Source organism: Engystomops pustulosus, chromosome 3, assembly GCF_040894005.1.
Source record: "Engystomops pustulosus chromosome 3, aEngPut4.maternal, whole genome shotgun sequence".
Classification (NCBI taxonomy): domain Eukaryota; kingdom Metazoa; phylum Chordata; class Amphibia; order Anura; family Leptodactylidae; genus Engystomops; species Engystomops pustulosus.
In genome coordinates this window covers 162,772,183-162,798,987 of record NC_092413.1, presented here as the reverse complement: position 1 = coordinate 162,798,987, position 26,805 = coordinate 162,772,183, and the positions used below count along the sequence as shown (strand labels likewise).

General features: G+C 39.8%; 1 protein-coding gene across 6 annotated transcripts in view; it reads right to left on the bottom strand.

Annotated features, from left to right (window-relative positions):
* The window catches only part of SLC7A14 (solute carrier family 7 member 14), a 113,017-nt gene that overhangs the window by 38,014 nt on the left and 48,198 nt on the right, over positions 1-26,805 (bottom strand). For 4 of the 6 annotated variants that reach the window (XM_072142824.1, XM_072142827.1, XM_072142821.1 and 1 more), the window contains one exon: positions 7,222-7,695. In XM_072142824.1, the coding sequence (XP_071998925.1) occupies positions 7,222-7,525 (304 nt within the window). In that variant the 5' untranslated portion in view covers positions 7,526-7,695. Of the gene's footprint in view, positions 1-7,221; positions 7,696-13,897; positions 14,002-24,322; positions 24,444-26,805 lie in introns of those variants that run through there. The other 2 variants (XM_072142826.1, XM_072142825.1) reach the window with 2 other exon arrangements.

Below are 26,805 nucleotides of genomic sequence, written 5' to 3'. Positions count from 1 at the left end.
TTCCAAGGTGTTAGATGGAAAACAATACCTCCTTTTGCTACCTTGAAAGGCATGTCATACTTTCAAGGTAGCAAAAGGAGGCATTGTTTTCCATTTACCACCTCGTATTTGCATACTTCCCTGAATTCCCTAGTAAGGCATCTATGGTTTTAGGTCTCCTCCACTTAATTGACAATCTCTCCATAAGGAGAACACCTATCTTCTGGCCCTTGTACATAGGTGGCGGTATTATAGTAGTTATAGTCTTGCATGTTTGGGGGCAATTTTTATTAGTATAAAACAAACAAAAATACAGAAATACTTTTCCATCAAATAAATCAAAATCAGATCAATCACAATCACATTGTTCAATGGTTTATCAGTCTAGAGGAATGTTCCTCCATAGTTGTACATTCTCCTCCTTTTTATTGACTTCTATTGAGCTGATCCACCTGAGCTCTGACATGATGAGGCTTTTGGCCTTATTATGATGGAAGGTCTAACTATGTATGGACACCCTAGTCCTGGTTTGCGATTGATAATACTTGATGACCTAGATTACTGTATACATGATCTCCCAACTAATGCTGCTTACATTAGATGTTATACCAGGTATTGTAGGGACTGCAATGCTGGACTCCTAAGCTTGGCAGATATGTCACACAATATATTCCGTTCCAGCCCAGCACTCAGAGATATAATGGAGCATAGCCTCCTCTGTCTGACACCCAAGGGGACATGTGTGGTCAGTCACACTCAGGAACTTTAGGTTCCCCCTAAAAAAGAGCTTCCCCTGCAATGACAGCCAGGCAATGTCACAAAACTTAGGGGGCAGCCTCCTACCATTCAGAAATCTCTGACTCTCTTTTACGGTGCTGGTTGGACAGTCTGGAAGTGCCAGCTGTAGACAATAGGGCTTACACATTCGGGAGTACACATCTTTCCTGGTCTTACTCTCAATAAAAGACTTGTTTATACCCCATTTCTTCAGACACCTTATTCCATACTACAGATACTGGGGAAGGTAGCCAGCAGTCCATCAACCCCTCTTGAGACTGCTGCCTCGCATCCAGGATTCTGCAAAAGGCAGTATCCAGTCCCTGACACTACTTATCCACACTCCATTATTTGAGCCCAGGCAACCAAAATTAACTTTCAGAAACACATCAAAGAAAACACTTGGATTTAACATATCCAGCCCAGTCTCTCTCTTCTGCAGGTAGGTGATCCCTCTTTTTACTGTGTTCAACCTGTTGCCCCATAAAAGTTGGAAGAAGAAGCTAAAGAGCCTAGTGGAGAAAGATTCTGACAAAGGAAAGACAACAGAGACATAGAGGAAGACAGGGACGAGGCAGAGTAACCCTTTCTCTATAGGTCAGCCCTATAGGTCAGTCTCCAGTACTTCCATTGCGGAACCTTTACATTTCCAGGTTTCAACTTCTCAACCCAATTTAGTATGGAATTATCTTTCATTCTGAATTTAACCCCAAGGATCTTAATATAGGTGGAGGCCTTTGCAAACTGTGGCAGATCAAAGTCAGGAGCAGTATCCAACGTCCAGAAAGCTTGCCTCTTCTCAAGGTTAACCAGAGAACCAGAGCCCTCAGAGTAACTTCTGATGGCTGCAGACAACATCCCCACCTCACAAGGCTCAGAAATCATAGTTACATCATCCGTGTAGGCAACAACATCCAGGGCCAAGCAGTGGGGGACCAGCACCCACTGAAAAATCACCCCGCTGCAGTGATCTCAGGAATGGGTCCATAGCAAACACATACAGCAGTGGACTCAAAGGACAATCTTGTTGCACCCCTGCCTCCACCCTGAAAGTTCCTCCCTGGCAACCATTAATCAGAGGAAAGCTCTCAGCCTCCCTATACAAAGTCCTGAGCCAATCCACAAATTCTCCCAGAATACCAGTTCTTGATGTCACTAGGCTGTTTACCTTTGAACAGCAAAATTTGCTACGAGACCCTCATGGATGGAGGCATCAGGTTTTTTTCTAGCCAATTTCCGTAAACATTCACAAGGATTGAAGCTAAGAGGTCTCTGAACTTCTTGTAAAATTCTGCTGTTATACCATCTGGAACTGGTGCCCTCCTCAGATTTAACTTATCAATTGCCTCTTTTATCTCCTCTAGTATCAGGACCTGGAGTTGCCTTCAAGAATGGGGTCACATTTTCCTTATTCATACCTTTTTTCTGAAACAAGTCAGTATAGTGAGATCTCACCACTCCCAGGACACCCTCCCGGACTCTTGTAAAACACCTTGGGAATCAGTGAGACCTGAAAACAGTTTTTTCTCCACATGCTCAAGGCAATTCTCAAATGGATCAGGTGTTCCTAGGGTCCCATAGTCCCTTTCAACTACCAGGGAGGTGTACCTACTGTACTGATACTGTCCTATCTCAGATTTGAGCCGCTCAATCCTATGTTGGTCATGCCCACCCGCTGAATAGAGTGACTCCAATTCTACTGGCTCTACTTACTTATCCCTTTCTTAATTGACAGTTTTTGTAAGAGAGAGTGGATGTTCTCCTTGACAGCCATGTTGTTATAAAAATCCACTCTGTCAAGTCGATTTTGGAAGAAAAAGTAAACGTATTCCAGGACGGCGTTATCATCTAGTAGACTAGAATTCAGTCTCCATAGCCCTCTACCAGCCTCAGTATACTTAGTGGCACCCAAACAGAAGTATAAGGCCAAATGATCTGAATATGGGACATTTCTTTCCATTGTCTCACTGATGGCTTCAGTAGGACTCACCAGAGCAAGGTCTATCCTACAGCTGCGCCCTGCACAGGTGTAAGTAAACTTAGGACTTCTGCCACCATGAGGGTGCGGTCACAGGTCGCGTTTAACACATACATTTAAAAACGCATTGCAACAGCTGAAGAGATGATTTGCCTAATTATACAGCTGTAAACATTGCATTAACAAATGCATGCGTTAACATGATGTTAACAGTTGTGTTTTGTAAACACAAGTGTTAACAGCTGTTTAATTAGGCAAATCATAAACAGGTCAGGTCAAGATACAGGAAACAGGTACAGGCGGGATATACACAGGAAAAACTAAAAGAATAACCAGCAAGGTATGATGGGAGTAGGCAGGTATATAAGGCCTTTCCCGGACACGCCTCCAGCAGAACACGGGGGGGGGGGAACTGTCCATCAGGTTAGTAACCCTTGCTGGGCAGGACAAAATGCAAGGAGCAGGGTGTGGCTCAGTTAATCCAAACACAAGCATTAAGCCACAGTTTACACACAAATAAATGCCATCTAGTCCGCAAAGTGCGAAGTTTAGGCACGGACATTACACCTTCACTTCATTAAAAAGCTGCATCCTTTCAGTGACTGTCTGTGGGCCATAGATGTTAATAAGCCAGAATATTCTACCTCTGATGGTGATCTCTAGCAGCAGGCATCGTCCCATTGATACCTCTGTGAGTCTATGGATAGTGACTTTATGAGTGTTAAAAAAGATAGAGACTCCGGCATTTCAGATGTTCATACACAATGGGGCAGATTTATCAAGCAGTCTGAAAGTCAGAATATTTCCAGTTGCCCATGGCAACCAATCACAGCTCCCCTTTAAAATATTCATGAGCAGTGGTGAAATGAAAGCTGAGCTGTGATTGGTTGTCATGGGCAACTGGAAATATTCTGACTTTCAGACTGCTTGATAAATCTGCCCCAATATGTCTGGCCCTTCTAGCTCCAATGCTATTCACATTACTGGTGACCACAGTAAGATGGAAGTCTGCCATCAGGAAAAGAAGAAGAAAGACCATCCCATCATCATAAGTAAGAGTTGTCTTGCTCACTACCAGTTTCCATATCCCATACAGACTCGGCATGAAGGGGTCTCTTATTTTGTGGGAGGATCTCCCCCTGAGTCCTCATCATATTCCTCCATCAAATGCTTTGGTTCTCTCTCCTCTCCATCTGACTCTGACAGTACAGTGTACCTGTTAGTCACAGGAACAACATTCCAACTATCTGCTCTTATTTTGGTGGGTTTTTGGACAGTGGTCCATGTACTCTCAGGTTTGCGGGTGCTCTTATCTTTCTTTCTCTTTCTCATGCTATGATTTTCCCCGATGGTGGGAGATGGTGGGGCTAGGGAAGGGACGGGCACTGGCTGCACTATAGGCTGCTCCACTACCTGCGTGTCTCTGGGTGGTCTGGGGCAGTACCACTTATACCTGGGGTTACCAGCAACATACACCCTTCTCTCTGCCGATAAAGAAAGAATTGGGGTGGTGATGGGTGATATTCTGGTTCTGATGTGATTTAACCAGGACCCTCCACCCCCCAGTCCAGATTCCATCCTCATCCCTGGTCTTGGTCATGTCTGACATGAGGGTGCAATGTCTTCTGAGCCAGATAATGATGTCCTGAGGGGGGGACAGACTCCTTTCAGGATATGATTGGAACATTTGCTGTATCTGTCTTGGAGATGGGAATGAACCTAAACTTATTCCACCCATTCTGTATCTCTGTACCAGGGGTATTGAGCACAGAACAGGTCCAGATTAGATATTACCTTGAAGCTTATATCATACCCCTGTCTATCTGGAAGGTTTGTGTGGTATTTAGTAACTCCACCAACATCACATGGCTATGGCTACTTGTTATGACCCTACCGACAGAATGATGCCACTTTTACAGTTTTTTTCCAGGGCCACTTTAAATTCCCAGTCTGCCCCTGCCAGGTGGCATGGTATAGGATCATCTTATCATTTAGAACTGTTGAGTTCTCATTAACCATTATCAAAGACAATTTAGCTTTAAAGGAATCAAAACTAATGTGATGATGATATCCAGTGCCAAGCTACCGAAATTTTAGCAGCCAAAAGAAATTACATAATAAGCCTTTTAACATATTTGGGGGCCTGGAAAGAGAAAATATATACCAAAGCTTGTTCTGGTGTCTTGCACACATTTTTGTGTGGTCAGGGAAAGGATAAATTGATGGACCCTAATCCCAATTCTCTTAACCTGAGAACAGATATGGATAAATTATGCTTCTGCAGGACACCCTCTAAAACAATTAGAGGAATTATGTGGGTACATTTTATGTATATGCTGGAGTACCAGATACCAGCATAGAAGAGTTTTATATCCCGCCTCTACCAAGGAAACATTAATAGAGACCTTGGCAAAATGAGCAAAAACCGAGTATAAGGCAGAGATTATGCAACGGGAAGCGCAATACTGGGCGCAAGTTAACTCAAGGCAATAAATCAGCAGAACCTGAAGAAAATGTTGTATCTGATTGTAGCGATACAACTCACCCGTTGGTGCATAATGAACTATTTTGAAGTAGTCCCACAATTTCAGGCAGGACTGATGCAAAATGTCCCCAATTCAGAAGGACCCTTTGTTAATACACCACAAGAAAGCCCTCTTTTCCATACCCGGGGGGAACCTGGGATTGTCAAATAAAGGAACCAAAAGGCAATGGGCCAAGATCAAAGAATGCCACTTACATATCCTATCCCAGAGGGTGATAGGACTGGAGACAATATTGTCGGGTGCTCATTAGCAGGTAGCAACAAAATCAAACATAGGGGAAATGCTGGGAAAGCCATATGTTCAATGCCAACTCACATGGGAGCCAAAAGACGCGCATGAAATAGGACTAAAAAAGCTATCTGAGCAGCCCTGTTATATTTTAACAAGCATGGAATTCCCAAAGCCCCTAAGTTCCTTGGAGTTAAAGATTACACATGGAGCTTAGTCAAGACATGATTAATCAACCTGAGCTGGATCACTCATACACAGCAGCTGGGGGAAAGTGCAGCAATTGATAATTCTGCCTTCTGGCACGACCCAGGGATTACATCATCCTGTGAGCAGTGAATGACTAATGTGCTAGAAGAAGCACTGAGCCAGCCACAGAAGCGAGACAGCTTCATTATCATAATTTTATAATTGTTTTATCGGCAAAACCACTCAGCACAGTGTAGCTACAGCAGTCTCAAGGTATGTTTGTTTCATAATGCATAAAATCAAATGGTAGATTTTCAAGTCAAAGTCCTGAAATTGCAGAGAATAGGTCTAAAAAGGACAGGAGCGGGTGCAGGGAAAAGCAACAAAGATTATCATTATAGGAACATGGGGGGACTAGAATACAAAGATTACTAAACTTGGGGTGATTCAGCTTAGAAAAAAAAAGGATAAGAGGAGATTACTTTGTATATGTTCAAGAGAGGCCTGGATGCCTTTCTTTAGAATAAAGTGTTATGGAAATGACTATGATACTATGATTCTATGATTTTTAAGCACTTGGGGCAAAAAAGAGGGCACTTAAGGGGGGATTAAATATTAGATTAGATGGATGAAACAATGAAGGGGGGAGTAACCCTAAAAGGGGAGCACTTAAATTAGGACACAACCTAATGCATACAAATGCCCACAGCTGTGGATTCTACTGTATCATAAGCCAAATGTCCAAGCCACAAAAGATAGAGCAGATCCTCACTCGCCAATGACAGACAGGCCAAAAAAAAAAGAATAACTTATATAGTATTCTATAAAATATAGCACTATAAAACACTAAAGTGGGGGGAAGGGTTAATAGGATTCAATGAAGAGAGGGGGCCTTATTAGGAATCTTGCCCTTGGGCCCAAAGAACTGTAGTTACACCACTGGCATTATCTATTAAAAAATGTTAAATAATTATACCATGCAGTGCTGTAACACAATTACTTATCCAAATCTCTGGATTGCCACTCCCAAAAATGTCATGCACTTCTCAAAATGTCATAAGTGAAAACATCATCAAAAGAACCTTAATCAGTTCAGGTCACCAACGTATAATAAAGTTATGTTGTCAGAATTTGGTAAAACATTTTTTAGATAATAGATATTTAAATATTAAATTATATGAAGTGAGGTTCCAGATAAAGGTGTTTATCATGTTTATGGGTGAATTCACATGCAGCAGGTTTCTTTAAAAAATTTCTACATCAGAATCCCATGTCTTGAGTCCCGTATGTCAATGCTGACATCCAGAGTCTGGCCCAGGAGACACCTTTGGGGTGATTTTGGTTGCCTCCACCAAATTTCTTGGTGAATACCTCTGAGTATAAAAAGGAAGCTGTGATTATAAAAGTTAACAATTCTACAATGGCCTAAAGTTAAGTCAATTTCATCCATTGTCCTCTTGCTACACTAAGCAAAATATTTTTAGCATGATTTTGCCAAATCATAAAATAAGACGCACAACTCACCAGATAATATTGAGGCCACTGCTGCAATTATGAATGACACAATGACTCCTGGTCCTGCCATTTCCTTAGCAACCAGTCCGGAGACAACATACATCCCAGTGCCAACACAACTGCCCACGCCAAGTGAAACCAGGTCCACTGTAGTCAATACTCGAGCCAGTTTGGTCCCATGAGATGAGGTTCCTGCAGTTCCTTCCAGCATGGACTCTACTGGTTTGGTGCGTAAGACTCTTGCGTTGATTGCATGCCATGTTGCCCCCCAAGGAATCCGTCTTGGATCAAGATAAGAAAGAAAACCACTCATGTTTTAAGGAATTTTTTACTAATAGTGTGCAGAATGCTCTAATACAGTTCACTTCCGTTTCTCCCAACATTCAGTTTTGGGTATTAATTGAGGTGCACGTTGCTTTTATCAAGACAGTGGCTCATGATAGAACGTAGGTCCGTCTTGTACTGATCTGGATGTTAAGAAGTCTGTAAAATAATGAATACAATAGTGTGGTTAGAAATAATTACTTTAACTAACAAGACAAAGCACCTCAAAATTATGTATTTTCTCCTCAGGCTGGAATGTTCTTGTAAAGGTAGCAATTACAGTAATGAACAATATTTATCATTTGGACAGATAAATAACTAATAAAATGAGCTGTATGGATATAATACAGCATTTTATGTCTTCTTAGGAATCTCTATCCTGAAAGCAGCTTTGCTGAAATGGATTATTGAGCCTCCCCCTGTTGTCTGGCTAAAGCTCAGTATCAGAAGCTTAGTGTCTCCTATATTATATGCTGTTATCTGTATTATCCTGCTTATGTAGATGCTCCTGACTGCTCTCACCTACTCCATCCCATGCACTCATGATATACTTCAATCACACTGGGCTTCTTAGACTTCTAACATCTACAATAAATCATAGTTCTACAAGTTCAATTTGCATATCTTTTGCAGTCTTAGCATGATATTAAGCATATTTATAGCTACTTTCTTCATTATAAGACTGGAAACAATGTAATTTCTTTGAGACATTGTCAGGTTTGGATACTGAAACAAAGATAAGTATAGAAATACATGCAAATAATGGAGCCTTCGTGCTTACAAGTCTGACATTGGTTTGCCAACAATCTGTGGTAGAAATCTGAGGCATACCCAGAGATATACATCATCATGTCCTGCGGATTCACATGTATTTTGGTTCCATTCCATTGTCATATTCCATATGTGGCTAGCCCCCCACAATTTCAAATCCATGAGAAAAAATCAGTGCTATACAATCTTACATGTTTATTTTAGCAAATATATAAATAATTGTTTGTTCTATAATATAACAATGTTTGGTCATTCTTTCTTAAGCTATGTCCTTCTTCTGCTATTACATCTAGGAATTTATGTGCAAATTAGTGCGTTGATAGTACCAGTCGAGGAATTTGTCCTTGCAATGTATTGTATTGTACACTGGCAGTAACGTGTGCATATAAGGGGCCTCAAACAACGGCCCGTGGTTCATAGTATCATCATAGTATCATCGTATATAAGGCTGGAAAAAGACGCAAGCCCATCAAGTCCAACCTATAAGAATTAAATAAATGTTTTATCCCCATAACCCGTGATATTTTTTCTCTCCAGAAAGGCATCCAGGCCTCTCTTGAACATGTACATAGAGTCCGCCATAACAACCTCCTGTGGCAGAGAGTTCCATAGTCATGTCATGTCTGAGGAAGGGGGCGTGTCCCTCGAAACGTCACAGCTAACATGGCGCTAACGAGACCGCTGCTCGGCGTCTAAAGAAGTTAGTGTCTCTGCCCTGGGATCCAACTAAAATCGTGAGTCTAAATTCTATTGAATATATTCAGATCGATGAAATTATGATGTATAAGATACCGTGAATATGGAATAGACTCATCGGATCCTAGTTATTATAGTGACAAGCTGAATTTGAGAAACTGTATCTACTATGATGTCTTCTACTATGGAACAGAAAAAACACTTTGAATTTATGTGTTGAAATGTTTGAAGTAAAGAAACTTATTTTTGCCTAACTATTTGTGTGGTCATTATATTGGACATTGTTCATGGAATGCGTTTGTATGGGAGAAAAGGAGGTTCCCCCGTCCTAGACCACTATATCTAAAGTTACTATAATACTCCACATACTATTTCGTATCTTTTTGAAGAGAGTTCCATAGTCTCACTGCTCTTACAGTAAAGAACCTTTGTCTATGGTGATGGTAGAATCGCCTCTCCTCTAGGCGTAGAGGATGCCCCCTTGTCCTGGTCACAGGCCGAGGTATAAAAAGATCTTTGGAGAGATCCTTGTACTGTCCGTTCAGGTATTTGTACATTGTAATGAGGTCTCCCCTCAGTCGTCTTTTTTTCTAAATTGAATAATCCCAAGTTTTGTTATCTGTCATTGTAATCTGTTCACCAATTATAGCCTGTGTGATTTCCGCTCATATGTCCATGAAAAGACTGAGTCAGCTCATACACAGGACCCTGGAAAGCACAGCCATGTGTAAATGGGACCTGTGCTACACACGGAATGAACAGCTAGCACACTTCCAATTATATGTTTAAGTCCATGGGGGTCTTAGTCTTAGGAGGGGCACACTCCTAACAGGTAATACAAACCTGGTAGAATCATTTTTTTTCATTTTTTTCATATGTGTGGCCTTTGGCACTAAATTCACATTCATGGCAAAACATTTCTAGATAGGGGTGTTTCTGTAGTATTATTAAAGGAAATCTACCATCCAAATCAAGCATGATAAACCAGGGACACTTACTCATAGATCCAAGTGACTGTCTAATAAGTGAGAAGTGCTCCTGCCAGTGTTACCAGAGCCCCTCCTGTTACAGTCTGTAAGGGGGCTGAAACTTCCTCTGCTGCAGTTATATTACAGAAGGAGGATATTACAGAATAGTGGGAGGGGCAAAATGCTGAGGGGGAGCAGAGGGGGAGAGGGAGAAAGTGTAACAGTCTGTGAAGCTAAAGCACCAAGGTGCTCTGGTAACTCCACAATATCCCCTCAGGCTCACTAGCATAAATTTAAAAGTTGATTCTAGATGAAGGAGGCCATAGATAACAAATATAAGAAGATTACCACAGTCATGGTACCTGCTTCAATGAGTAAGTGTCCCTGGTTTATCATGGTTGATTTTGATTTCCTTTAAATTAGCTGGCAGGTTTCAATAGCATATGCTGTACTGATTAACAATGCCTTTATCATTTTAGTAATTTATATAAGTTTAATTCACATTACCTGGCTCCCTGCCAGCAGCATGTGGTGAGTCCCTTGGGAGGGGCAACTGCAACGAGTGTATACCTCCTCATCATTCTTCATCTCCTCCTCCCCATCCCTCTGGATGAGTGTGGAGGAGAGGAGAATGACACAGGCAGCAGCTAGCCCTCCCAGGTAATGTAAATTAGTTATTTTTAAAATTACCATAGCATAGGATATTGGAGCCTGTCACTAACTAATAACAACATTCCTGATGGCAGGTTCACTTTAAGCAGATTCTTCAACATCTGTGGACACCTACAAATATGCAATAGGTGATTCCATGTTGTAAAGGTAGGACACCTTTTGCACTGCTTTTTGTTATACTGTACCTGTAAATGACACAGATTCAAGCTGCCAGTACAAGTGCAGCAAGACAACTAATGCTTAACCATTAGTGGTAGCTGTGGTTCATCCACAACATGTTCAGGCACCCTTACTTATAGTAGCTGCTTGTATTTAATATTTTACATAGCTTAATGTAATTGATGGGATGAAAGTACTTAAGTTGTCTGTGCTAAATAATTAACCAGAGTCAATTTTCTATCTAGAAGGTACCATGGGACTTCTGCATGTTCTCTTTGTGCCATGGGGGACCTGGATTACTTCTAACATGCCCAATCACTCATTAACTATTGTTTATTAAACACCATTTATCACTATTATTACTTACTGCCTTGAATTTAATGACCACTTTGTTCTAACCTCTGGAAAATATCTGTAATAAAACTCAATGACCAAGAGGAGAGGTATAAAGTTCACAAGAAGTAGCTCTAATTTAGACTTTACACATTTCTAGACACATGGAGGTACATTTGTCGTAGGATTGTTTTTCACTTTTTGATGAAAAAATTGGCTTTTGGCTTTTTTGTGACTTTTTAGATTAAAAAAAAATTGCTTTGCCCTTTTTACTTAATAGTAGCTTAAAGGGATTGTCCACTTTCAGCAAATAATTGATATGGTTTGTGTAAAGAAAAGTTATACAATTTTCCAATATACTTTATGTATCAATTCCTCACGGTTTTCTAGATCTCTGCTTGCTGTCCTTCTATAGAAAGCTTCTATTTTTACTTCCAGTGGACAGAAATCTGACCATGGTCACACAGGTGCACGTCTCGTTATATCACACAGCTCTGATTACTCTCTATGATACTAAGGAGCCCTGCACCTGTGTGACCATGGTAAGAAAATATAACACAAATACAGTAAAGATAAAATAGAAAATGATGTTGTTTTATTTGGTCTTTTGGCATTTGATTTTACCTGTTCCTTTACTTCATTAACAATATTTTAGAACAGTCTCGAACAGTCTAGCAAAGTGCAAATGAATGGGTAACAGGGGCTATTAAATAATGGATGTTACAGAACAATACAAAGGCCAAAAAAGGCAGACAAAGAAAAAAAGTGTTCCACCCATCCATGCTGAAAGTTTTAATTTTACAGAATATACAGAAATTCCCAAATAATCGTTTATTTTTGTGGTATAGTTTATGCCTAATATAATTGGGGGAATGCATTTTTGATTTTTTGATTTTTGGTGCAAATTACACAAGAAGTCTGGTGAAAGTGACTTCATTAATCCCCCCCCCCCCCCATAATTTGTCCTGAATCCCTAAAAGGTCCAAACATGAAGTTTATGCTTCGCTTCTCTGCAAGTACATATAGGAAGTTGATGCAGTAGTCATTGACTACTCCAAGATCAACAATGTCTTTCTTGAGTTAGTATATGTAGGGTTAAGTTCACATCATACTGAACCTTAGAGGTATACCTTCATAAAAAATAAACTGCCAATAAGGAAAGCAGCTGTATGCCAACTGTTAGCATTCTGATAAATGCTAATCAAAGATCAATTGATAAAGGATCTTTCATTAGCATTTATCAGAACAGGTATATAAAATATAGCAAACAATAGCAAAAAAGATTACAGGTTTCACGCTGGGGCGTGTTCAATGAGAATCTGAAGCACTTATTGGCATGTTGGAGACTTAAACACAATGGGGCTTATTTACCAAGGGTCCGCGGATGCACTTTAGTCGGATTTTCCAACGTTTTCGGTTTTTCACAGGTGACAGGTATTTAACAGGGGATTGTGTTGCACACGATCTAATCAGGTATTAGAAAGCATGTGAATGTGATTTGTATAAATGGTTAGAGGTTGACAGCCACCAGTTTCACAGGGGGTAATTTATCATTAGACCGGCTTCGTATATCAAAAATAATCGCAAATTCTAGTTCATTGTTAGCACTTGTGATTATTGACCCCAATCTGCCAACTTCACGCCAGTGGGGAGTGAAGGGAGGGCACGGTCAGCCAAGTGTAGGGTGCGGCCAGACGGAAGTGGGCCAGCACTGGGCGTCACTGTCCCCACGCCTGCACACTCGCTAAATGTCCCCCCATGTCTGTTTTTGAAATTCCGCTGCAGTCAGATTTACTAAAGTGGCTTTGGCCCTTGATAAATCTGCTGCCAGTGTTTTTTGCTGTGTGTTGTTTGAAACATTGGCATTAAAAGTTGCAATAAAACCATCAAAGCTCTCAACATAGACCAGGATGGGGACTTGCATAAATATGCGCCATATTGTGGAAATTATTCTAGGCAAATAATGAATTTGGCGCAAGCAGGGTTTATGTTAAAGTGACTTGAAACTGTCCTTTGTCTTTTGTTCATTTGGTGCAATATAAAGTCACAAAACAGCATTTGTACCACAACTGCGCTCAAGCAACGCCAAACATAGACAAAAATATCCAACAATAAATTACCCCCACAGTGTCTATCCTGCAATCATTAACTGTGTGTCCCATGACCTAAACAGCAGCAGATGCCATTTCCATATTTTGGCCATTCAGCAGAAGTTGAACACATGCTGCTAATTTTCATGTTCTTCCTTAGACTTACCCCCCCCCCCCCTCTGCACAAAAATGTGCTTGGCGCAGGGAAAAAGACTGGTATTAGATCAGACTGAGTACAGTGCAGTGGATGGAGATCTTGTATTGGTGTTGGCGCTGCCGTTCAGCCGGCAGATAGAGAGTCCATCATATTTCTGTATGATGTAAAGACTCCCATCCAGTCCATTTCTACAGGCTGAGCACGATTGTAGGGAGCCTTATGGTGTTGTTTATTGGAACTTTTTTGGTTTTTCAAATAAACATTCATATATATATTTATGCATTTTAAGGTATGATAAAAGTTAGTCAATGGAAAAGAAAACTATTGACCAAAATGTTATGTTTGCAGAGATTCTTATAATAGTAACAAGAATCAGCTTCCCATTGCATTTTTGACATTTATGGTTGGACAACTATAACCTAAATTATGTGTGAATACAACTGACTGATTCTTTTCTCAATGAAAATAATGAGGGAAAGCAGGAAGTTATTATTGTCTTCCAATGGAAAACAAACCTTATTCTTGAAGTATAGTGGCAGAATTTTACGACACTCCTTTTGTGACTCAGTTTTTGGCACACAATTAGAGCAGCTACAAGATGGTCTATGGAGATCTATTTCCCCTCCTTGAATGTGGAGTCAGTTCTTAACCTTTCGGTTTCTGCGCCAAATCACCAATCCCTTGCTGTTGTGCAACTTAGATCCGACTGAAAAATATAACACATTACCAGTGCTAGCCTCCTCCCATATTGATAAATGCCCCCCAATAAGTCTAAATCATAATTAACACAGTGAAAATCAATTAGACATCCAAATCATATCAATGTATTTTCTGTGCTACAAGTCAAATACAGTGGCTGTGATTATGTGGCAGTCACTTCTTTTTGCCAGTACCGAGCTTAATAACGGTAAAGAAGCTGTTAATTGCAGCTGCAGCCTTCTACAGATGCACGTAATTGAGGGACTAAAATAATGCCGAAACCAAAACGGATAATTAGAGTATAATAAGAGTAATTAGGTTTTGGCACATCAGAGCAGTGTAAATGAGAGTAACAGAAAAACATATAATACTGTACAATAGTTGTATTTACAATGGGCCATGCTGAGCATGCACACATGGTTGTTTTAATTAACTACTAGCTCTAATTCCTGATCTGCAATGCTTAAAGGTATCTTCTTTTTATAATTTGTTCCACAGAGTTGTGCCACAGTCATTCAACCTTTAGAATGGTCAAGAAATTGCTACCGTGTGGTTAAGATGACATTCTTATTCTCCTGAATAAGCCATAAGAACAGAATCTTACTTTTCCAAGATTTTTCTGCCTAAAGCAACAGTTGCTCTTACTAAATAAATGCTTATCTCTGTCAGTAGCAGAATTAAGCTTCATATCCTACGATTTATGCCAAGTTTGCCCCTATTCATTTAAAGTAAACTTTCACTCTTGGCCACAGTTTCTTAAAAATAGAATAGAATAGAAAGAGGTATTTTTCAGTGTAGTTAATGCATGAGCAGAGGTATCTACAGTGGTACAGTTGTACCAAGTTTCCAATGGACAGGCTATACCTTTCCAATATTTGAGGGTACTGTGTGGCAACACTTGATGTTTCCCCCACCTTTTTGGTCCCTACCGATGTATAAAGAGGCTAAGGCCTCTTTATAAATCTTGAGCCTCACCTTGTGACTGGACAATTCAACACCAAGTCCTGCCTGCTACAGAATGATGCTATAGCATGCACCAGGAATGGGAGCAGACTATAGCTAGGACGTAGGGGTAGTCATAATCCCTGGCCATGTGCCAAGAATTGCTACCTTATAAAAGCTTGTACGCCAGTACAAGCCTTGATAATCTGCCTATATCTGGCTTTAGACATTATCAGAAAGAAAAATCGAGCGGCAGATAGGATTCCCATCCTTGTGATCAGCAGGGGCCTTTTGGTCATACGGTCATACGATAACATGCCAAATTAGAACACAACCACTCTTCCAAAAATTACATTCCAACTTTATTCATACAATATTACGATATCCAAATCAATGGTTTGTGAATCATGTACCTATGAAATACCACCTTAGCCCTCATGTACTCAAGTACTTTACCAAGTAGAGGTAAACAATGATATTTTGCACTATAAATCCACTAAAATGACTTTAAATCTTTCAAAATGAAGTCAATGGTGGCCATATTTGTTTCCATTTGGATTCCCAGTCAACTTGAAAACCACCAAAGTTAATTAAAGTTCTATTTAATGTCTCTCTAGTGAGTTATTCCAATTCTCCTGTGCTTTGAATAAAAAGATACAGTTTTACAGGGAACAATCATATATTTCAAGTTTATAGCACTTCAAATGTTTAAAGAGAGCAGTGGGCCTGTGTGAAAAATGACAGCGGAATTACAACAAGCAGCTAAATGAAACTGTAATGGCAAAATAGATTTATAACCTAGCTTGTGTTAACGAAAAAACACATTTTCTAAGGGAGGCAAATGGGTTATTGATTTATTCTAGGAAAAAATATGTTGTCTGGCGTACCTCGCTATGCTGTGATGCCTGGCATGATTCCTACAGGTAGCAGAAGTGTATGTAAAATGCTAATTTTATACATTTGGTAAATTAAACCATAAAACAAAAATCTTTATATATCTACCAGAATATAGCGTTATGCAAATTGTATTTTGTATCATTATTCTTTCTTTAAAACCAGTATCTGATCATATAAATGGAAACTGGCTGGAGGCAGTCATCTTCTAACTCTACAATAGTGAAGTAAAACTACTTAACTTTGTAAACTCAGAGTACTTTGGCCATGTATCAATTTAAGGTTCCTATTTCTTTCTTTCTGATTTCTAACATGGTATTAAACAACCCTGGCTCTCAAAATGCCTGTATTTTAATGGTCTATAAAGAAGAAATTAATTAGACTATACTCCATTTTATGATATCACCTCTGTTCTGCAATTATTAGATGGAATTACTCCGACAAGTTTTTTGATCTGCCACAGTCCAAACCCACCATCCACTATGCACATTAATACAATTGATATCAAAAGCTCTCTTCTTTCTTGTTCAAAAAGAGGAGTAAGCAGTTACTATGGTACAAAGGGATTTCCAGTATAAGGGTGCATTCACACTGGCAAACTGGAGGCATATATACAGCCACAAGCTTGCGGTCATTTATAAGTCTCCGTAGACAGCTATAGGCACCCGTCGGCGGTACAAGTCGATGGAAGATGGAACATATTTTATTCTTCTCGGCTGTGCATTCCTGTGGAGAGGGGAGGGGTGAGCATCCCTCATCCCTCCTCCTCTCCAGCTTACCTCCCTTTTGCCCTTGCCCAGCTACGACCGGTTGAGCATACGCCAGTGTACTTATTTTGACCTCTCCGAATTAATATCGGATCTGTGGAAGTCCTACACATGAACAGCTGAATGGTATTTGAATCAACCAAGCTGAAACTTGTGTTATGTGGCAAATGTCATGGCAGTATAGATTCCTCTAATTACCACCAAAACTGTTTTGGACTTCTGCTGAGTAGAAATTAGAATAAATTATGAATTAATATAAGCATTTTCCAAATCTTGCATAATCAGAACCATGCCATACACTACATGCCATATAGCATGCTAAGACTAAGTTTACACTACCGTCAGCTTTTCTGTTTCTACCATCAGCTTAAAAAAGTAAAAAACTGAAGTTGGACATATCCGTTATAAATCCCATTGAAATTAAGGTAATTTTTTTTACAGCATCTGTTAGACAGTCATCTGATATTCCTCCATTTTTTGGATGGCAAAAGTTACGGAGCTTGAATACTTTTTGTACTATTTAAAAAAAAAAGAGTCATAATGGATGATGCCTTCCTGACCATAACAAGTGACATTAAGTTATCTTTTTTTTAGATGAAGAAATAGAGAGATTAAGATAGACAGAAATATTGAATATATAGATGATGAATAGAATATAGAAAATCATGAGGTATAGAGAGAAAGATAGGAGGGAAATAGAAATGAGAGATCAATAGGTAGATAGGTAGTTAGAAATAAGAAATCAATAGGTAGGTAGGTAGAAGACACATCATGCTAGCCAGAATGTACTGCATGAGGAATCAAACCAACATAATGCTAGCCAGAAGGTGCTGCATGAGGAATAGAAGAAACTTCATGCTAGCCAGAAGGTGCTGCATGAGGAATAGAAGAAACATCATGCTAGCCAGAAGGTGCTGCATGAGGAATAGAAGAAACATCATGCTAGCCAGAAGGTGCTGCATGAGGAATAGAAGAAACATCATGCTAGCCAGAAGGTGCTGCATGAGGAATAGAAGAAACATCATGCTAGCCAGAATGTACTACATGAGGAATAGAAGAAACATCATGCTAGCCAGAATGTACTGCATGAGGAATAGAAGAAACATCATGCTAGCCAGAAAGTACTGCATGAGGAATAGAAGAAACATCATGCTAGCCAGAATGTACTGCATGAGGAATAGAAGAAACATCATGCTAGCCAGAATGTACTGCATGAGGAATAGAAGAAACATCATGCTGGCCAGAATGTACTACATGAGGAATAGAAGAAACATCATGCTAGCCAGAATGTACTGCATGAGGAATAGAAGAAACATCATGCTAGCCAGAATGTACTGCATGAGGAATAGAAGAAACATCATGCTAGCCAGAAAGTACTGCATGAGGAATAGAAGAAACATCATGCTAGCCAGAATGTACTGCATGAGGAATAGAAGAAACATCATGCTAGCCAGAATGTACTGCATGAGGAATAGAAGAAACATCATGCTAGCCAGAAGGTGCTGCATGAGGAATAGAAGAAACATCATGCTAGCCAGAATGTACTGCATGAGGAATAGAAGAAACATCATGCTAGCCAGAAGGTGCTGCATGAGGGATAGAAGAAACATCATGCTAGCCAGAATGTACTGCATGAGGAATAGAAGAAACTTCATGCTAGCCAGAAGGTACTGCATGAGGAATAGAAGAAACATCATGCTAGCCAGAAGGTGCTGCATGAGGAATAGAAGAAACATCATGCTAGCCAGAATGTACTGCATGAGGAATAGAAGAAACATCATGCTAGCCAGAAGGTGCTGCATGAGGAATAGAAGAAACATCATGCTAGCCAGAATGTACTGCATGAGGAATAGAAGAAACATCATGCTAGCCAGAAGGTGCTGCATGAGGGATAGAAGAAACATCATGCTAGCCAGAATGTACTGCATGAGGAATAGAATAAACTTCATGCTAGCCAGAAGGTGCTGCATGAGGAATAGAAGAAACATCATGCTAGCCAGAATGTACTACATGAGGAATAGAAGAAACATCATGCTAGCCAGAAAGTACTGCATGAGGAATAGAAGAAACATCATGCTAGCCAGAATGTACTGCATGAGGAATAGAAGAAACTTTATGCTAGCCAGAAGGTGCTGCATGAGGAATAGAAGAAACATCATGCTAGCCAGAAGGTGCTGCATGAGGAACAGAAGAAACATCATGCTAGCCAGAAGGTGCTGCATGAGGAATAGAAGACACATCATGCTAGCCAGAAGGTGCTGCATGAGGAACAGAAGAAACATCATGCTAGCCAGAAGGTGCTGCATGAGGAATAGAAGAAACATCATGCTAGCCAGAAAGTACTGCATGAGGAATAGAAGAAACATCATGCTAGCCAGAATGTACTGCATGAGGAATAGAAGAAACATCATGCTAGCCAGAATGTACTGCATGAGGAATAGAAGAAACATCATGCTAGCCAGAAGGTACTGCATGAGGAATAGAAGAAACTTCATGCTAGCCAGAAGGTACTGCATGAGGAATAGAAGAAACATCATGCTAGCCAGAAGGTGCTGCATGAGGAATAGAAGAAACATCATGCTAGCCAGAATGTACTGCATGAGGAATAGAAGAAACATCATGCTAGCCAGAAGGTGCTGCATGAGGAATAGAAGAAACATCATGCTAGCCAGAATGTACTGCATGAGGAATAGAAGAAACATCATGCTAGCCAGAAGGTGCTGCATGAGGGATAGAAGAAACATCATGCTAGCCAGAATGTACTGCATGAGGAATAGAATAAACTTCATGCTAGCCAGAAGGTGCTGCATGAGGAATAGAAGAAACATCATGCTAGCCAGAATGTACTACATGAGGAATAGAAGAAACATCATGCTAGCCAGAAAGTACTGCATGAGGAATAGAAGAAACATCATGCTAGCCAGAATGTACTGCATGAGGAATAGAAGAAACTTTATGCTAGCCAGAAGGTGCTGCATGAGGAATAGAAGAAACATCATGCTAGCCAGAAGGTGCTGCATGAGGAACAGAAGAAACATCATGCTAGCCAGAAGGTGCTGCATGAGGAATAGAAGACACATCATGCTAGCCAGAAGGTGCTGCATGAGGAACAGAAGAAACATCATGCTAGCCAGAAGGTGCTGCATGAGGAATAGAAGAAACATCATGCTAGCCAGAAAGTACTGCATGAGGAATAGAAGAAACATCATGCTAGCCAGAATGTACTGCATGAGGAATAGAAGAAACATCATGCTAGCCAGAATGTACTGCATGAGGAATAGAAGAAACATCATGCTAGCCAGAAGGTGCTGCATGAGGAATAGAAGAAACATCATGCTAGACAGAAAGTACTGCATGAGGAATAGAAGAAACATCATGCTAGCCAGAAAGTACTGCATGAGGAATAGAAGAAACATCATGCTAGCCAGAAAGTACTGCATGAGGAATAGAAGAAACATCATGCTAGCCAGAATGTACTGCATGAGGAATAGAAGAAACTTCATGCTAGCCAGAAGGTGCTGCATGAGGAATAGAAGAAACATCATGCTAGCCAGAATGTACTGCATGAGGAATAGAAGAAACATCATGCTAGCCAGAAGGTACTGCATGAGGAATAGAAGAAACATCATGCTAGCCAGAAAGTACTGCATGAGGAATAGAAGAAACATCATGCTAGCCAGAAAGTACTGCATGAGGAATAGAAGAAACATCATGCTAGCCAGAAGGTGCTGCATGAGGAATAGAAGAAACATCATGCTAGCCAGAAGGTGCTGCATGAGGAATAGAAGAAACATCATGCTAGCCAGAATGTACTGCATGAGGAATAGAAGAAACATCATGCTAGCCAGAAGAAGCTGCATGAGGAATAGAAGAAACATCATGCTAGCCAGAAGGTACTGCATGAGGAATAGAAGAAACATCATGCTAGCCAGAAGAAGCTGCATGAGGAATAGAAGAAACATCATGCTAGCCAGAATGTACTGCATGAGGAATAGAAGAAACTTCATGCTAGCCAGAAGGTGCTACATGAGGAATAGAAGAAACATCATGCTAGCCAGAAGGTTCTGCATAAGGAATGAAGAAACATCATGCTAGCCAGAATGTACTGCATGAGGAATAGAAGAAACATCATGCTAGTCAGAATGTACTGCATGAGGAATAGAAGAAACATCATGCTAGCCAGAAAGTACTGCATGAGGAATAGAAGAAACATCATGCTAGCCAGAAGGTGCTGCATGAGGAATAGAAGAAACATCATGCTAGCCAGAATGTACTGCATGAGGAATAGAAGAAACATCATGCTAGCCAGAAGGTACTGCATGAGGAATAGAAGAAACATCATGCTAGCCAGAATGTACTGCATGAGGAATAGAAGAAACATCATGCTAGCCAGAAGGTGCTGCATGAGGAATAGAAGAAACATCATGCTAGCCAGAAGGTGCTGCATGAGGAATAGAAGAAACATCATGCTAGCCAGAAGGTGCTGCATGAGGAATAGAAGAAACATCATGCTAGCCAGTAGGTGCTGCATGAGGAATAGAAGAAACATCATGCTAGCCAGAAGGTGCTGCATGAGGAATAGAAGAAACATCATGCTAGCCAGAAGGTGCTGCATGAGGAATAGAAGAAACATCATGCTAGCCAGAATGTACTACATGAGGAATAGAAGAAACATCATGCTAGCCAGAAGGTGCTTCATGAGGAATAGAAGACACATCATGCTAGCCAGAAGGTGCTTCATGAGGAATAGAAGACACATCATGCTAGCCAGAAGGTGCTGCATGAGGAATAGAAGAAACATCATGCTAGCCAGAATGTACTGCATGAGGAATAGAAGAAACATCATGCTAGCCAGAATGTACTGCATGAGGAATAGAAGACACATCATGCTAGCCAGAATGTACTGCATGAGGAATAGAAGACACATCATGCTAGCCAGAATGTATTGGATTCAACAGCAGCAATAAGCATCAATGAAAAAGTAAAGGTGCTCAGCTTTCAGATTGTTTCATATTAAACAACTCCATGTAGGGAGATAGCACTCCCACACACCAGCTGGACTACGTGACTTTGCATGAGCTGATGTTCAAGGATAAATGTTCTCTCCGCATTATCCAGCTACTCAAAAGATGTACACAGACACTACAGTATTACATAACAACTAGGCAGCTATCAATAGCATATTTACTGAGAAATATGCAGAAAAATTTACGTTAAAATCTACAAATGTGCCAAATGTGTCTCGTTTCCTTATGTCACACAGATAATAAGACCTCATATACATTTATCCCCTCTGTAAGGTCAATGATGTCTCATGGGCATCCAAACAGGGGTTTAGGTAATCTGGATTCCTCCTCAGCTGTAATAATTTAATTATAGTGGTGGTTGAGCTGCTGCATAGATTATGTATAGAACATGGGGCAGGCTTCACCACAAACTTCTTGTAAATGCAGGTTTACTTGGATTTAAAACCAGAATCCCAGTTTACAAGGTTACACGGTTCTTTTCTTCTCCCTGTTTGGTGCCACTGTGGGAAATCATTATAAGTCAAGATATAAAGTCTTAGTCTGACAAAACTACTTGAAAACATTATTCATCAACCTGAAATACATCTGAAGAAAAAGAAAAATATATAAAAAAAAAGATGAATGCAATAAACTCAAGCATGATGGTGTCCTGTTTATTTATTAACCCCTTAACGCTCTGCGCCGTAGCTCTACGGCGCAGAGGTATGAGGGCATATTGCAGCAAACCCCCACCGCTAATAACCGCAGTCGGTGCTAGCACCGATCGCGGCTATTAACCCTTTCAATGCCGCCGGCAAAGTCGCCACCGGCGGTTAAAAGACGGCAGCGCGCAGGCGCCGCCATCTTTATTACGATCGCCGCGCCCCCGAACGTCATCGGTGGGTGGCGATCAGTTGCCATGGTAGCCTCGGGTCTTCGTTTGACCCGAGACTATCTGGCATCTGCAGATTCGTTACAATGAGCCAGTGGCTCATTGTAATGAATGTGCTGCAAAAATGCCATATATTGCAATACAGAAGTATTGCAGTATATGGTAGGAGCGATCTGACTATCTAGGGTTAATGTACCCTAGATGGTCTAAAAAATAGTGAAAAAAAAAATTAAAAAAAAAGTTTAAAAAATAAAAAAAATTAATAAAATATTAAAAGTTCAAATCACCCCCCCTTTCCCTAGAACGGATATAAAACATAATAAACAGTAATAATCACAAACATATTAGGGATCGCCGCGTCCCAAAATGCCCGATCTATCAAAATATAAAAACGCCCAAATGTCCGAAATGCGACTTTTACACCTTTTTACATAATATAAAAAATGAAATAAAAAATGATCAAAATGTCGCACAGACCTCAAAATGGTAGCAATGAAAACGTCGCCTCATTTCGCAAAAAATGACCCCTCACACATCTCCGTGCGCCAAAGTATGAAAAAGTTATTAGCGTCAGAAGATGGCAAAAAAATGTTTTTCTTTTTTGTACACATTCGTTTAATTTTTGAAAATGTATTAAAACACAATAAAACCTATATAAATTTGGTATCACCACAATCGCACCGAACCAAAGAATAAAGTAGGCGTGTTATTTGGAGCGAAGAGTGAAAGTCGTAAAAACTGAGCCCACAAGAACGTGCGTTTTTTTTTCAATTTTTCCACATTTGGAATTTTTTTTCAGCTTCGCAGTACATGGCATGTTAAAATAAATAACATTGTGGGAAAGTAAAATTTGTTACGCACAAAATAAGCCCTCACACAGGTCTGTACACGTAAAAATGAAAAAGTTATGGATTTTTGAAGTTGGAGAGCGAGAAATGAGTTGAAAAACCCTGCGTCCTTAAGGGGTTAATACATTAAACTTACTACTTGATAACTTGTATCCCTACTATTTGCTTAGGACGCTAATATCTCTGATAATAGATTGGGGGACGAATATTGATTTAGGAGCATGATGTAGACATATGATGATTTGTGTCCACACAATGTTACAGTATATGTACAGTATATATATTGTATATGTCAGACTGTTTGTACATAGATAACTGCATAATATTTAGAGGCATTTCAAGCCCTCACGGGGTAGAGCTGTAATACTTGACAATGCTAAATGACGAGGGGTAGCGGATAGCGACCTGTACAGAGAAGCGACCTGTGTTCATAATGAATCCAGCATACACAAATACACAGTAAGACCTCAATTAATGCTTTTTTTACATGCCCATCACATTTATTGGCTATGTAAAACCATTATGGGTGTGAATTGCTCTTCAGACTCAGAGTGAGTCCTCTCAATGTGTATGGCCAATAAATACAAAAATGATTATTCTTATTGTGAATTGCTACTTTATACTGTAATTTGCACTGTGTATTGAAATACTAAATACAGCATATTTCCTTTTGTTATTAGCAGTTGTATGTTATTATTGTATGTTTTGTGTACTAAGAGGCAAACTTGGGTAATCTCTCTACAGCATATGGGTTTACTATACATATGACATAATTATAGAATTATGTGAGATAAGAATATTAATGCACAGATGACTGAAACATGGTCTCCAAACCATACAAATCACAAATAAATGAAGGCCCTTTCACATTTGTGTTGTTTTTCATATTTACGTGGTTCAGTGATTTTCATTGAGCCATTGATTTCTTTTTTTTCACTGATGCGTTTTCCTTGGGGAAAAAAATTGTAGCCAGTCCATAGTCTTTCACCGATGTGGAACATGGAAGGCAATAGAAGTCTATGGGAGACATGTATCATTATTTCAGCTAGGCAAATTGTCTAATTTTAGCGAATTTTGACGTTTTTGCGCCATTTTTGCGACTTTTAACTCTGCCTTTTTTCCCAGATGTTCTGTGCGACATTTCACTTAGGTTTCACTTTTTTGCACCATTTTTGTAACTTTTTTGGCGCAAATCTGCACCTGGTCCAGGGCAGGTGCAAAGAATTTTTTTTTTTTCAAGGACCCTATTTTAACATTGGAATAATTTTACAAGCTTTAACTGTTTAAAATTTTGCACAGTAACCTCTTTTGTCAACTTTGCATTTACATTTTTTTAAAATGTATTGGTCATTTTGAAGGGTGAGGTCACACTTAGCAATTTATTTGCGTTTTTAATGCATTTTGAAACCAATTACAACAGCTGAGGAGAGGTGATTTGCCTTATTTCATAACGGTTAACATTTGCGTTTACAAAACGCAATATAAATGCCACGTTAACACATGTGTTAACATTGCGTTTACTATGCATTTTGTAAATTCAAATGTTAACAATGATGTATTTAGGAAAATCCACTCTCCACAGCTGTTGTAATTAGTTTCAAAATGCATTAAAAATACAAAATGTTAAATCCAAAATTAACAGTAGTGTCCACTCCTTTATATAACCCCCTCACATGGCTTGTGTCCTCTCCTGTATATAACCCCCTCACATGGCTTGTGTCCTCTCCTGTATATAACCCCCTCACGTGGCTTGTGTCCACTCCTGGATATAACCCCCTCATGTGGCTTGTGTCCACGTGGATTTGAAACATTTGCAACAAAAAGTCTCAAAAAGAAGCCAAAATTTGTGCCTGCCAGGATAGGAAAAACTGAACATGTATCAGAAGTAAAAAGACAGGATCATGCATAAGGTGCAAAAACTAGCCGCCAAATGGGGCAGATTTATCAGGACTGTTCCCGCGCCTGCGCACTCGCTGCCACCGGCGACTTTTCATATGTGAAAAGTCGCTGGATGTGGTTTTTTCTACACCAGGCCCTGCCCCGATACATCAAGAAGCGGAAGCCTCTTGATGTATCCCGCTGCGAACATGCAGCGGCGGGGCTATCATACTCTGGCGCACGAGTGCCAGCATATGATAAATATGCCCCAATGTCTCTAAAATTCACCTCAGAGAGACAAAACTATGATACTTGTGGCCCTATGTGTCCGCAAAAAAAACCCTGATGACAGGTTAGTCTTTTAAAACTGATAAGACCTTCCCCAGTATTCCTACATAACTAATGTCGGTTCCATCTCTCAGATCTGCTGTTAACTCTGGATTTTTGGGTTTCCGGCCGTAGTCTCACTTGGTAAAGTGGTTTCTGGCCTGTGCATGGAGGCAAGGAATGAATGGATCTAGAAAACTGTGATGAAATCATGCATAAGCTATACTGGAAAATTGCATAACTTTTCTTTACACTAAGAATATAAATAATTTTTTGAAAGTGGACAAACCACTTTGACAACCCCTTATTTCCTTAAATACATAAAAGAAAGACACAAAAATGTGCACTCAAGTCTGCATTCATTCTGCACTTCGGTTTGGTGCAGGGATCAGAAGATACAGTAGATGTGAATCCCTCATAAGCCATAACTGTGTTGTGATATTGATATATTCTCTTATATATTTTGTGTTAGAATATACAAACAGGTCAAATTTACTGTCTATTTCCTTATTCATTATTTTGGGATAATTGTTTCAAGTCACTAAATTAATTTATTTCTTCTTGGATTTTTTTAGACTCTGTATTGTCTTCATTTTGATGCAGGCTTCAGTCCACTGCTCCGGGAAGAACATATTGATGGAAACCTTATGGATATTTAAAGTACAAATAATACATTTCTAGTTCTTTATCATTTCATTAATTTATCTATCATGAATCTTACCAGGGTAACTGCTAAAATAATCCTTAACCTACGAAGTCAATGACGAATGTGCAAGTATTCAGAAACATATTAGATTTGTCATTTGGCTACCGGGAAACTATTTATCAGTTTGTCTTCCAATTACATTATAAAAACCTACATGATTGCCTACTTGTGTATGTTTTTAGTACATGGACCTGTCAGGGGCAGCAGACACTAAACAGTAGGATTTGTGCACGAAACCGTTAATGATGTATTGTAAACCAATAAAAATGTTCTTGGTCTCATTAGAAGATAGTTAGTTGGGATCAGTAACAAAGCCAAGCTAATTAAGAAGAATAAAAAATGACATCATCTGCTTATTTAATTTTACATTATATCTATAATACTGTTGCAGTATATAGTCTCAGTTATATTGTAATGCAGCCCATATACTTCCTGTTTGCAAAACTAACAAAGCCTTGTGTTAT